This window comes from Leucopleurus acutus (genome assembly GCF_964270905.1).
Source record: "Leucopleurus acutus genome assembly, chromosome: 9".
Taxonomy (NCBI): domain Eukaryota; kingdom Metazoa; phylum Chordata; class Mammalia; order Artiodactyla; family Delphinidae; genus Leucopleurus; species Leucopleurus acutus.
This window is the reverse complement of record NC_139144.1, coordinates 100,681,563-100,693,953: the sequence shown is the minus strand read 5'-3', so window position 1 is coordinate 100,693,953 and position 12,391 is coordinate 100,681,563. Positions and strand designations below refer to the sequence as shown.

Sequence of the window (12,391 nt, the reverse complement as noted above, 5' to 3'; positions counted from 1 at the left end):
ACAGCCATACCAAGCAGGACCTTGTAAGCCAATTGAACTTACAGCTGAAGGATGGATTCCAATTCCATAAGGCCATGATTCCACCCAATGACTGCCCCTTTTGTTTTTGTTTTTATGGTAGCAATGGTCAAATTCCAAGTTGTCTTCATTGGTGTCTAAGTTTGTGGTAGTTCCAAATGGATGCAGGGGACCATATTTCCTTGTGCCAATAAATCTATGTTTTTATGCCCTAGGTTAGTGTGACTTTCAGCAGGTAGGAATAATTTCTTTTTAAAAAATTATGCTTTGAATTAAGTTACTTATGGGTATAATGGATTATAAATAACATGGTGTGAGCTATTGAAATCCACTTCACTTTTCATGTGTGCAGTAATAAGGTGCAGTATAATTTATGGTTTACAAATTTATAGACCTAGAGTCATAGCTCCAGACTACAGAATGTAGAATAGTTTCCTTTTAAATTTCAATTTTTCTTCTAAAACTGGCTGGTGAAAAATTTACTTTTGCATTTCTGTGGCAACATCAATCCCTGTTTCTTCTTAGTATTTCAGAATTCAGAAATCACATAATTTTAAAATTGGAAGAGATCTTCATAGGTCATCTAACTTACCTCCTCCTACTTCCTCTGGAAACAGTCATGTCTGTATATCTGGGCAAGGTGAAAGTCCCTCCTTTAATAAAAAGATATCTGGAAAACTATTTTCTCTCCGAATGAAGGTCTGTCATCTAGTAATTCTTATAGAGTTCCACCCCAAACCATTGCTTATATTTGTCAAATATCCTCTGGTACTTGTGAAAATAGTGAAAGGGTTCATATTATTGAGGATACCCTGGGGATTTTTAGGGCAGTTCCATATAGGGGACTAATAGTATATGTAAGAATGACTGAGGTCAGACAGACCCCAGCAGCATGAGAAAAAATATCTGCTAAGCCCTGGGATAAGGGATAGGTTTTTGAATTAATTTATGTAAACCAGAGCCATAATTATGAAGTGTAAAGAACACACGTGAAAAAAAATGAGATGATAATTAGATCCTAAAAAGCATTTGAGGTATTGGAATGTGAGCTTGGAGATCTACTGAAAAGGGTCTATCTATCACCACTAAGAGAAAAATACTATAGCTATAAACATGAAGTTTTGCTCAAAATAAAGACAAATTCTTACACTTTGGGGAGAATGAAGTAGGGATAAGTCAACGTAACAAAGCAAATAAACTATTTAACATGATCATTCCACCCTCTGTGTCTCTGTGTCATGATTTTATGTTTTGATATGCTAATAGTCAGTTCTTAGAAACTGATTGAGAATGGAATACCTGCATAAGGAAATTTTAAAGGTATGCAACTCCAAGAATGTAAGGTATTTGCATTTTTTCACAAACTAGCCTCCTTAGTTTTTGAACACGAAAAACTGTCTCTCCCTTTCCTGCAATCTGTGGCTTTTCTTGTAGGATTTCCTCACCCAAAGGATGACACCCTGTCTCCTCATGGGGGTGGTTTGTAAATGACAATCCTCTGAGCCCTGTAGAGAATTCACTTGAAAATTAATTCCTCCAGGTATAAGCAACAAAGAAACAGACAGACAGGTCTAGGACATACCCAGATCACTTTTAATGTTCTTCAATTCTTCTGGAAAAACAAAACCCTATGGAAACCAGTCGTTCACTTCAAGCTCAAATCTGCCATGGAAACGACAGCAAACAATAAATGGCAGCATGAAATTAAGTGACAAATTGTGTGATATGGACAACTATTTGTATAGAAATTCAGAGCAAAGGGATGATTGTTCTGAATGGGATGAAGTGGCAATAATTTACTGAGTACTAACATATGCTAAAAGCCCTTCTCAGTGTTCTCCACAAATCATCTCATTTAATCTCACAATGGCTTTACGAGGTGGTGCTGTTATTAATCTCATTTCACAAAGGAGAAAAATGAAGCTCAAACGGTTTTAGTGCCCACAATTACAAGTAAGTCGATCCAAGTTCAAACTCAGGCAGTGTGACCTGTCAAAGAAGGGCTTCGAGCCTCCATCTTGGACTACAACCCAACCTGGACAATCACGCAAGGAATAGCTTTCGCATCCCAGCCAAGCCTGGACCAGGGAAGAAAATGTGTTAAACAGCTAGCAGCCTAATTGTAATGTTTGAAGCTCTCCTAAATATTTAGTTTTACTAAACTTCAGACTTTAGTTAGCTGTTCTTTACCTTTTTAAACTAGTACTATTTTAAAATTACCATAGTTCCTTTACAAAAGGGACACTTGGTCTTTCACTGAAAATAATGAGGTAAAAATTTAATAATGCTAACAAAGGTCAAAACCACAGAACACAGAATAAGCAACTGGAAGTCTCAGCTCCTCGGATTTCAGAACTGTAAGAGAGCTCAGGAGGCATTTAGTCGGCAGAGGAACTAAGGAAGTCCAAGAGAAGAGAATGACTTCCTGCAAAGGCACCCAGCATAGTGACCTCACAGGCAGCATCAGAAGCCCATGCAGTCACTGACTACGTAAAAATGCCAAATTGTTCATTCTGTATCAAACTGAATAGCATATATTATATAATTTTCACAGTATTATGTGCTGGGCCAGACCCTCCCAATTTTTAACTAATTCATGGGAGTAACTAAGAGATATATCAAGTCTTTTAGCTTATTTGGAAGCATGTGCCTTCTACAACCCACAAGATATATCTTTCACAACAACATTGTGTCCAATCAATCCTTTCTTGAACTCTGCACTATGGTCTTCTAACCTCCATTTATGCACACACATGAATTTCAACATTTTGGCCTTATTTGGGGAAGACAATGAGCGATCAGGCTTTCATTGTTAAAATGAATGATTCTATATTCATACACACAAAAATTAAATGAAGGAAGAGTAGAATAAGCAGCAGGCAAGAGATAATTTCCCTCTTTTACATTTATAACTTCCCACAAGAGCCAAATCTAACCACACTTAGGACTTTTCTAATACTTGGAGTTGTTAACGCTTTAAAAAAAAAACAAACACTTAACTATTCAACTACTGGCATATATTTTAAATTGTTTTTAATTTAATATGTTTAAATGTCTTTTTTCTTTGCTGTGTATTCAATGAAAGAAGCAATTACTAAAAAAATTATTTGCTTTTACATTAAATATAAAAGTGGTCGCTGAGATAGGAAACACTTGAAACCACCACCAATTTCTTGTTCTTTCCTTTAGTTAGAATTTCCATTCTCAGAAACAAGATTGTGATAGTTAAAGGTGGTATTTATAACATATTATATAAATTCTACTGGTGGAGTGAAGGCACTTTGTTTCATCTAAGTTACTTAGTTCAAGCATTATGTATTATACAATGAATGTCATATGATGAAAGTTAATATTTTGATGTGATTGGAAGGGTACAATTTTAGTCATAACTCCTTAATTCTAATTAATTTCAATATCAATCACTTTGGTTCTTTATTCATTAAAATTTTTTTTACATATCTATATATAAATACTGTAGAGAAGAATCTACTAAGTGTCTGTTTTAACTCTTTTATATCACCCTATTAACGTTAATTTTCTAGTTCTTTTTGTCTCTTGGTGTTTTAAAATATCCTCCTAAACAAATTAATAAGCAATAAAATAAATTACAAATTTTTTTCTTAGTTGAGGTCTTACAATATATGCTGAACCCAATGTCTTATTGTACATTACTACAAATAATGATATGAAAAGTCTCAGAGAACAGTATTACATTTTTACTGTCCCCAGAACTCTAATAATATTTTGCTTGTTATTATTTTCTAAAAGTGAAATGAAGAGAAAGCACTCTGTATACTTAGAGGATTTAGATACTAGATTTTCATACGGAGAGAAGACTGAAGAAGACTGAATCTCTTTCCTCCTTCCTTCTTACACACACACACACACACACACACACACACACACACACACACACACACATTCATGCTACATAACAGATGACCTTCTTCTTTCAACTATATATTTTATGGCAAATCTGTCTTCAAAAGTGCTATGCGTTATCGGAAAATTAACATTACAATTATAAAGTTAATATTCATTTTTAATAATCTTTGAATTATAAAAGTATAATTTTTATTTAACTTTTCAGGGAAAAGCTATTATGTAAAACAAGGCTCATCTGTGTTCTAAAAAACATTTTTGCATGCTACTTTTTATTTTTTAATATTTAAAAAAAACTGCCTTCTTGCATTTTTATTTTACATATACAACTTCAATGGACTTTCTTACATTTTCCACCTCATTTTTCTGATCTAAATAATGTGGCCAAATAGTTCTAAAAGAGCACTGAGACAACTATCATCCACAAACTAAATGTTCAAATTACACTCTGTCTGCCTCTCTGATGAATTGATAAATGAGTATCCAGTCAGAGACATCATACTAACACAATTTTCCAAACAATCTATCCAGACAGATGTGGCTTAGACACATAAAGGCACATCCAAGAGCAGCATTCCAATCTCAACTACATGTTGGAGCTTCGGAAACGTTGGTCCTTCTTTTTGAGTCATTAGGCTTGAGAGAATATATTTTGACAACTAGAATACTATTCTAGAAAAGCAACAGTGAAATCTGGGTTCTTCAGAATCAAGTGATTTACTATGTGGATTATTCAGGTTGCTAAGCTTTAAAGCATAGCTGAAGACCTAGGATTCTCATGCAATTACAAGTTTAAAGTGAGATAAATTGGCACTCACAGTTGTGGCAGGTGGCCCCACTGTATCCCGTCTCATCGCAAGTGCATATGAAGCTGTCCCACGTTTGCGAGCACTTCCCACCATGCTCACAGTGATTGGGCACACATCTGTCAGAGAAAGAGACAAACAGAAATAAACCAACAAACAAATGAGATTTATGAGTGGCTAAATTCCAAGCTGTCTGGGCAATGTATCATTCCAATGCCAGGTTGCCTTACCAAGGCAATTAATCCTTGTTAGTTTAAACAGATTAATATGATTCATGATGGAAGGTGCCGAGTGCGCAAAAGATGATGTATCACAGGCTTGGTGTTTCCCATTTTTGAGTAAACAGTAGAAATTAACAAGCAGTTGAGAGATTCATTTGCACATCACAGATTCACTTTATTTTCCTTTTTCAAAAAAAACAAAGACACTAGCTAAATTTCCTCCTGGTGAGAGACAAAACATTAGCCATCTTGTTTCCTGTACTATCCTTTATCAAGGCCAATAGTACCAAGTCAGAAAGGGGTTAAGGCTGAGTTTTTTTTTTTTTTATATAGCAATATGAGTTTCTGAAATAATGCCACAGCAATGAGAATATACTAGCCTCATAAGAAAAGATTTCTAAGTCTTCCTTACCCCTCCTCCCATGCCCCGCCGGCTAATGAAAGCCACCTTTATAAGGAGGCAGCAAGTATAATATGGGGGAAAAATGCAGGTTTTGTGTTCACATCTTTGTCTTTTTATTTACTTAATAGCCAGTTATGATGATGTAATTTAACCTTTCTGATCCTCAATTTTCTCATTTTGTAAAATGGAGTAATTATACCTATCTGATAAGTATTGGGTTGGCCAAAAAGTTCATGTTTTTTCCTTAACATCTTATGGAAATGAACTTTCTGGACAACGCAACAGTTTTGAGATTAGGAGGTAATGTTCATAAAGTAGATAATTAATAGGCAAGAAATAGAGGGCCAATAAACAGGAGCTATGGATATCTGAACCACTGCTTGCAGGGCACTGTTTTATAGTCTGCCTGTATCCTAGCAATAGTGAAGCTGGAATTTGTTCTGGAAAACTCCTGTTTCAACAGCACAAATTATTTTCTTCTTATGTATTAGCATTCACAAAATATTTCTAGCTTTGAATAGGAAACTCTCTAAAGTAGAAGAGTCCACCCAGATTAAAAAGGCAGAACCCACAATAGAGGGTCACAGGTTGCTTGATGGAGAGCCACACTTTGAACACCAATAACCGTAAAGCCCTGGTAGCATCTTGCTGCAAAATAGAATAGGACTGGCCTCAGAGATAATATTCTCCATCCCCTGTTCCTGACTTACCATCAGCCATGCCTAAAACTACCATAGCAGGGCACAGACCAGTTTGGCATGGAACTCTGTTTCTTATATAGGAATGCTGTTCCTCTACAACTCTTTGCAAACCTCTAGTCATGCAACAAACAATTACTGAGCACTGTGGGAAATAGAAGATGAACAAGAGTCTATTCACTGCCTTTCAAGAGCTTAAGCCTAGGAGGACAGGATTTTAAGAGAAGAAAATGAGAGGAAGAACATTATAAGGGGGGAAAATACAACATAAGAGAGCATGATACTGGATTTTCAGGAGGTGGGATGGAAAATTCACTCTACATTTAATAGGCAGTTCTATTCCATATGAATTTGGACTTGGTGTTATCCAGGCTACAAAGATGTTTCTTCTCCAAAGACTCTATAACCTATGTGGAGGTGGGAGTGGGGGATAAGATTCATGCGAGATACAATACTAGGCAGAATCTGATCCGCCATCAGAGTAATATGAAACGTACAGAAATGCGGAGACCAGAGTAGTTATGGGTAGACTATAAACAAAGGGCTTAATCAAGCTTAATCAAGCATTTCGCTTGGGCCTTAAAAAAAGAAGTTCCATTTTTATAATTAAAATATTGAAAACTGTTCCCAGCAGAGCAAGCAAGAAAGCAAGAAGGAAGAGTTAGAACCATGGTCAGTGGGTGGGTATCCCAGGGTTGTTCAGGTCTATTGCCAGAGCCATTTCCCTCTACAGGTACCCAGGCATAGGCCTTATCAGAAGGCATTTATATCCAAGAGTCCTGATTCTCCAGACTATGTGGGGAAGCAATGATACAGACACTCCAAAATTACATAAAGCTAAAAAACATCTTTGCTACTTAATTTGGGATTTCAGTACTTGTATGCCTTTGTGTGGTATATTTACCTTCTAAGTTGTTGTGGGTTAACAGTAACTCAGCCTAATAGTGAAAGTAATTTACATCAGCTCATTATATCAATTAATTCAGGGGAAGTAGTACAGAGTCTCGAGGGGAAACCAGGGTGGAATCTAAATGTGCTCTAAATAATGCACAAATGAGAAAATCCATGTCAAAATGATAAAGAATATTGGTGTGTACTTACACACACATAAGCATTTAACAGTCAAGTGAGGTTAACTGAACATTTATAAAATTCAGTATTAAGTATTTCTTTAAAAGTGATCTTTTATTTAAATAAAATGTTAAATATTTTATTTTAAATGTTTGTTTCTTAATATTTATCTTTTTAAATTGACATTATCCCTATGTTGATTACTGGCATTTTAATTCCTAATGGTGAGAAATGTTTTATTTCTAAATCAAATTGATTCAAATATAATTTCAAACCATAATATTTTATCACTATATTAAAAAAAAATGTTAGAACCAGTTACCAAGCAAAATAAAATCTGAATTAACCTAGCTTTCCCCTTCCTAATTATTTATTTCTTCTCTTGTACTCCTATGGAACCATTTGTATTTGTCCAATATACCATCATCACATTGTTCAGTAATTATTTGTTTGAGCATCTGTCTCTTCTAAACTGAGACTCCACAGTGAGGGATTCTGATCTTTTGATTCTTAGCATGACAAGGCATACAGCCCACTCAGTAAATGCCTATTGACAGACTGAAGGAATGGATGAACACAACACTAGAAAGTTACACCAAGGAACTGAAGTAATTTCAGAGAAAATATGTTTCTATATATGTTTCTATATGTAATCTATATTACATAGAAATATAGATTATTTCTATGTACGATTTTAGTCTTAAATCCAGACTCTTGTTCTAGTGAACTAATTATTTTAGTAGGTCACAGGAAATGTATAATTTGTTTCATAGCATGTGCTAGCTTGAAAGTTTGATTCACATCAAAAAATTAATCAAAATGACTTTGCTGCCACGACTTGAGAACTACTTGACCAGGATCAGGAACATACAGGGGAGAAGTTGGCAGGTGTCAATTTGTTGTGATCAAAGGGCTCCGGAAGAAGTGATGCATTCAATTAACTCTGTTCGGAGGTAGCCCTGTTATTAGAGACTCTTTCAGCTGGAATCATGCTTTCCGTTGTGGCAATGCTTTCCAAAATGCTTTAGAACCGAAAAGCTGTATTTGGAAATTCAAATATATAACAATTACTTAATATAAAATCTGTATGAACAGAGTGGCTGTTTGGATGGATGCAACAACTCTATCCAGGGTTATGGATGACAGGTGCAGTTTTATTTTACCCAGAGTATCTCTTTTATCTCTATACTTGATTTTAATTGCAAAGCATTGAGAAAACTGGTATTCACAATTATAAGAAACTGAGAATTGTACCACATTTGTTTGTAGCAGCACACTTTTTAGGCTATGGATACTAATTACTTAAACGGGGATAGTGGAAGAAATTTTATTTCAAATCTAAAAAATGTTAATCTGACAGCATAACTGAATGCACTGGTAGTCTTCAAAGCACTTTGAAGGTGCTGTATTTCCTTTTCTCTACAGTATTTAAAAATTAAAATAGTTTTATTTATTTTTTAAATTTATTTTTTTGAAGTATAGTTGATTTACAAGGTTGTGTTAATTTCTGCTGTACAGCAATGTGATTCAGTTATACATATACTATATATACATTCTTATTTACATTCTTTTTCTTTATGGTTTATCACAGGATATTGAATATAGTTCCTTGTGGTATACAGTAGGACCTTGTTGTTTATCCATTCTATATATAATAGTTTGCATCTGCTAACCCCAAACTCCCAATCCATCCCTCCCCTACCCTGCCTCCCCCTTGGCAACCACAAGTCTGTTCTCTATGTCTGTGAGTCTGTTTTTGTTTCTTAGACATGTTGATTTGTGTCGTATTTTAGATTCCACATGTAAGTGATATCATATGGTATTTGTCTTTCTCTTAGTATGATAATCTCTAGGTCCATCCATGTTGCTGCAAATGGCATTATTTCACTCTTTTTTATGACTGAGTAGTATTCCATTGTGTATGTATATATGTGTATATATGCATGTATGTGGATATATATATATATACCCACATACATGCATATATATATATATACCACATTTTCTTACCCAGTCATCTGTCAGTGGACACTTAGGTTGCTCCCATGTCTTGGCTATTGTAAATAGTGCTGCTATGAGCATAAGGGTGCATGAATCTTTTTGAATTATAGTTTTATCCAGATATATACCCAGAAGTGAGACTGCAGGATCATATGGTAACCCTGTTTTTAGTTTTCTGAGAAATCTCCATACTGTTCTCCATAGTGGCTGCACCAATTTACATTCCAGCCAACAGTGTAGGAGGCTTCCCTTTTCTCCACACCCTCTCCAGCATTTGTTACTTGTAGACTTTTTCATGATGGCCATTCTGACCGATGTGAGGTGGTACCTCATTGTAGTTTTGATTTGCATTTCTATAATAATTAGTGATATCGAGCATCTTTTCATGTGCCTGTTGGCCATCTGTATGTATTCTTTGGAGAAATGTCTAGTTAGGTCTTCTATTTAGGCTCATAAAATAGATAGTTTTAAATAAAATTCAAATCAAATCTTTGTGTTACCCTACAACTACATTTGGTTCTGGAGAACCCAATGTAAAATCCACAGTGCCAGCACAAGGGCTTCAGAAACAGGCTCCACAAAATCAAATCACAATTAACCAGAGAGTGTTTATCAGAAAAGCTAGCTGTTACTAAGATCCCAAGATACTGGTATGCAAAAGTAGTGTTTCTCAAAATTTTCTGTGCAGGGGAATCACTTGAAAATCTTATTAAAATGAAGATTCTGATTCCTTAGGTCTGGGATGAAGTCTGAGATGCTCCGTGGTGATACTTATGCAGCTGGTCAGAGAACCGTGGTTTTAATTACAAGTCTCTAGGGATTTCCAGTTCACTGTGGTAGGATCTCAAAAAATGAGCACACCAAGAGAAGAAACAGCCCAAGAACGGAGGGCACAGAGGGGAGACAGCACGTGGAAAGGGAAAATGTGATCTATGCTGCCATTTCTCCTGAGACTGTACTTTTTTCATAGGCTCTCCTACCAATTTTTAATATGATGCATTCAGAGTGACAACATAATAATATTTTAGTAATCTTTTTTAAACCTCATTTAGTAGGTTTAATCATTTCAGAATCTGACTGTTGACCTCATGTAATTCATAGAAAGTGATCACGGACTATAAAGGCAGTTTCATTTCACCTTAAAATGAAGTTCCCTGTTCTCAATCTGAGTCAGCTGAGGTTTCCCACCTTCTTAGTTCTTATACAGAGGCCAATACTAGGATACTTAATTTGCTTTTAAATTAGTACAAATTTTATACTTAGACATTACATTCGCCTTGTTCTAAACTTTAGAAAGGAAAACTGCAGGTTACTTGTAGGATATTTTGTGAACGATTGGCATTTATAAATTACCATCTCAGCATAAACGAGCTCCTGAATTTATGATTTTTCTCCTTCATCTCGGCTCCCAGTTTTATTTTTGCTTCTCAAGACAAGAAATTCAATTCGAAAGTTTGGTTTCTTAAATGCTATTTTTCATACTCCTGGCTCTCAGAGTTATTTCCACTATCAAGGCAGAGTTTTCTTCTGCATTACCTTCAATATCAATCTCAACAATATTTTAGTACTTTTATTCTCACCCTAATTAGATTTTAATTTTATTTGAAGGCATACTCTCCATGGAGTATATTTTACTGCCTTATATTTCTTCTGTTCAAACTGAAATTATATAGAGAAGTTATCATAATTTAGCAACTAATTTAGTATTTCATTACTACATAAGTTAGTTTCATAGTTGTATAATCAGAAAAACTAATTTAAACTAATGTTTAGGTATCACCTCACTCCGGTTAGAATAGGCATCATCAGAAAATCTGCAAACAAAAAATGCTGGAGAAGGTGTGGAGAAAAGGGAACCCTCTTGCACTACTGGTGGGAATGTAAATTGATACAGCCACTATGGAGAACAGTATGGACGTTCCTTAAAAAACTAAAAGTAGAATTGCCATATGACCCAGCAATCCCACTATTGGGCATATGCCCTGAGAAAACCATAATTCAAAAAGAGTCATGCATCCCAATGTTCATTGCAGCACTATTTACAACAGCCAGGTCATAGAAGCAACCTAAATGTCCATCGACAGACGAATGGATAAAGAAGATGTGGTACATATATACAGTGGAATATTACTCAGCCACAAAAAGGAACGAAATTGGGTCATTTGTAGAGACATGGATGGACCTAGAGACTGTCATACAGAGTGAAGTAACTCAGAAAGAGAAAAACAAATATCGCATGTTAATGCATATATATGGAATCTAGAAAAATGGTACAGATGAACCAGTTTGCAGGGCAGAAATTGAGACACAGATGTAGAGAACAAACGTATGGACACCAAGGGGGGAAAGCGGCAGCGGGGGGGGGCGGGGGTGGTGGTGGTGGTGGGATGAATTGGGAGATTGAGATGGACATGTATACAGTGATGTGTATAAAATAGATAACTAATAAGAACCTGCTGTATTAAAAAAATTAAATTAAATTTTAAAAAAGAAAAACTAATGTTATATTGATGGTGCTCCTTCAACAAGCATTTATTTATGGAAATATTTAAATGCAGGTATTTTTACAATACCTCCTATATTATGCCCAAAATTTCCATTAAAAATCATCAAGTATCTTTGGTCCATATCTATCTAACAATTGTACATTTTTACACTAACCATATAAGTCATTAATTTTAGCCTTACAATATAAACATCTTAAAAATAATTTCTATTATAATAAATGTGAATTTATTTTGTTATAATTTTACAACATATTCCCCCAAATTTTATGAATATAACATCTTTTAAGAGATCATAGGCTCATAGGAGGATAGAGAGGTGCAAGATCATTAGTTCTTTTACCTGTTTCCAGGTACAACTGTATTTACTCTAAATAAATAACAGTAAGCTCTTTATAATCAGAACCTGCTCCAGTTACTGTAAAACCAACTATGGAAAAACAAAGAATAAAGCATGTTTTGTCCTTAAGAAATTGTATTCATTTTTTAAAATGCAATTAGCAAGTTAGGTCTCTCTATGCTTAATATTAAAAACATTGGTACAGGATTAACGTAATATACCACTATTGTATGAGTATACTGAGGTTTTATGGAAAAGTTCATCTTTGAAAAGAAATATAGACTTAGCTTAGCCTGGAAGGTGGAGGAGCACCTTTCCACATGGGGAGAGAGCAGGGGCCTGTACCAGTATGAGTTAGTGTACAATGTGATCATGAAATAATAGATTGTCAAATTTCGCTAGAGAAGAAAGTGTGCATTCAGGAGTGAGGATTATAGCAGAAAGTTT

General features: G+C 35.1%; 1 protein-coding gene across 1 annotated transcript in view; it reads right to left on the bottom strand.

Annotated features, from left to right (window-relative positions):
• CNTNAP2 (contactin associated protein 2) overlaps positions 1–12,391 on the bottom strand; it is a gene marked incomplete at both ends in the record, with an annotated part of 2,035,904 nt that overhangs the window by 778,671 nt on the left and 1,244,842 nt on the right. Inside the window, one exon of the mRNA XM_082846865.1 lies at positions 4,719–4,825. Coding sequence (XP_082702991.1) covers positions 4,719–4,825 — 107 coding nt within the window. The remainder of the gene's footprint in view (positions 1–4,718; positions 4,826–12,391) is intronic.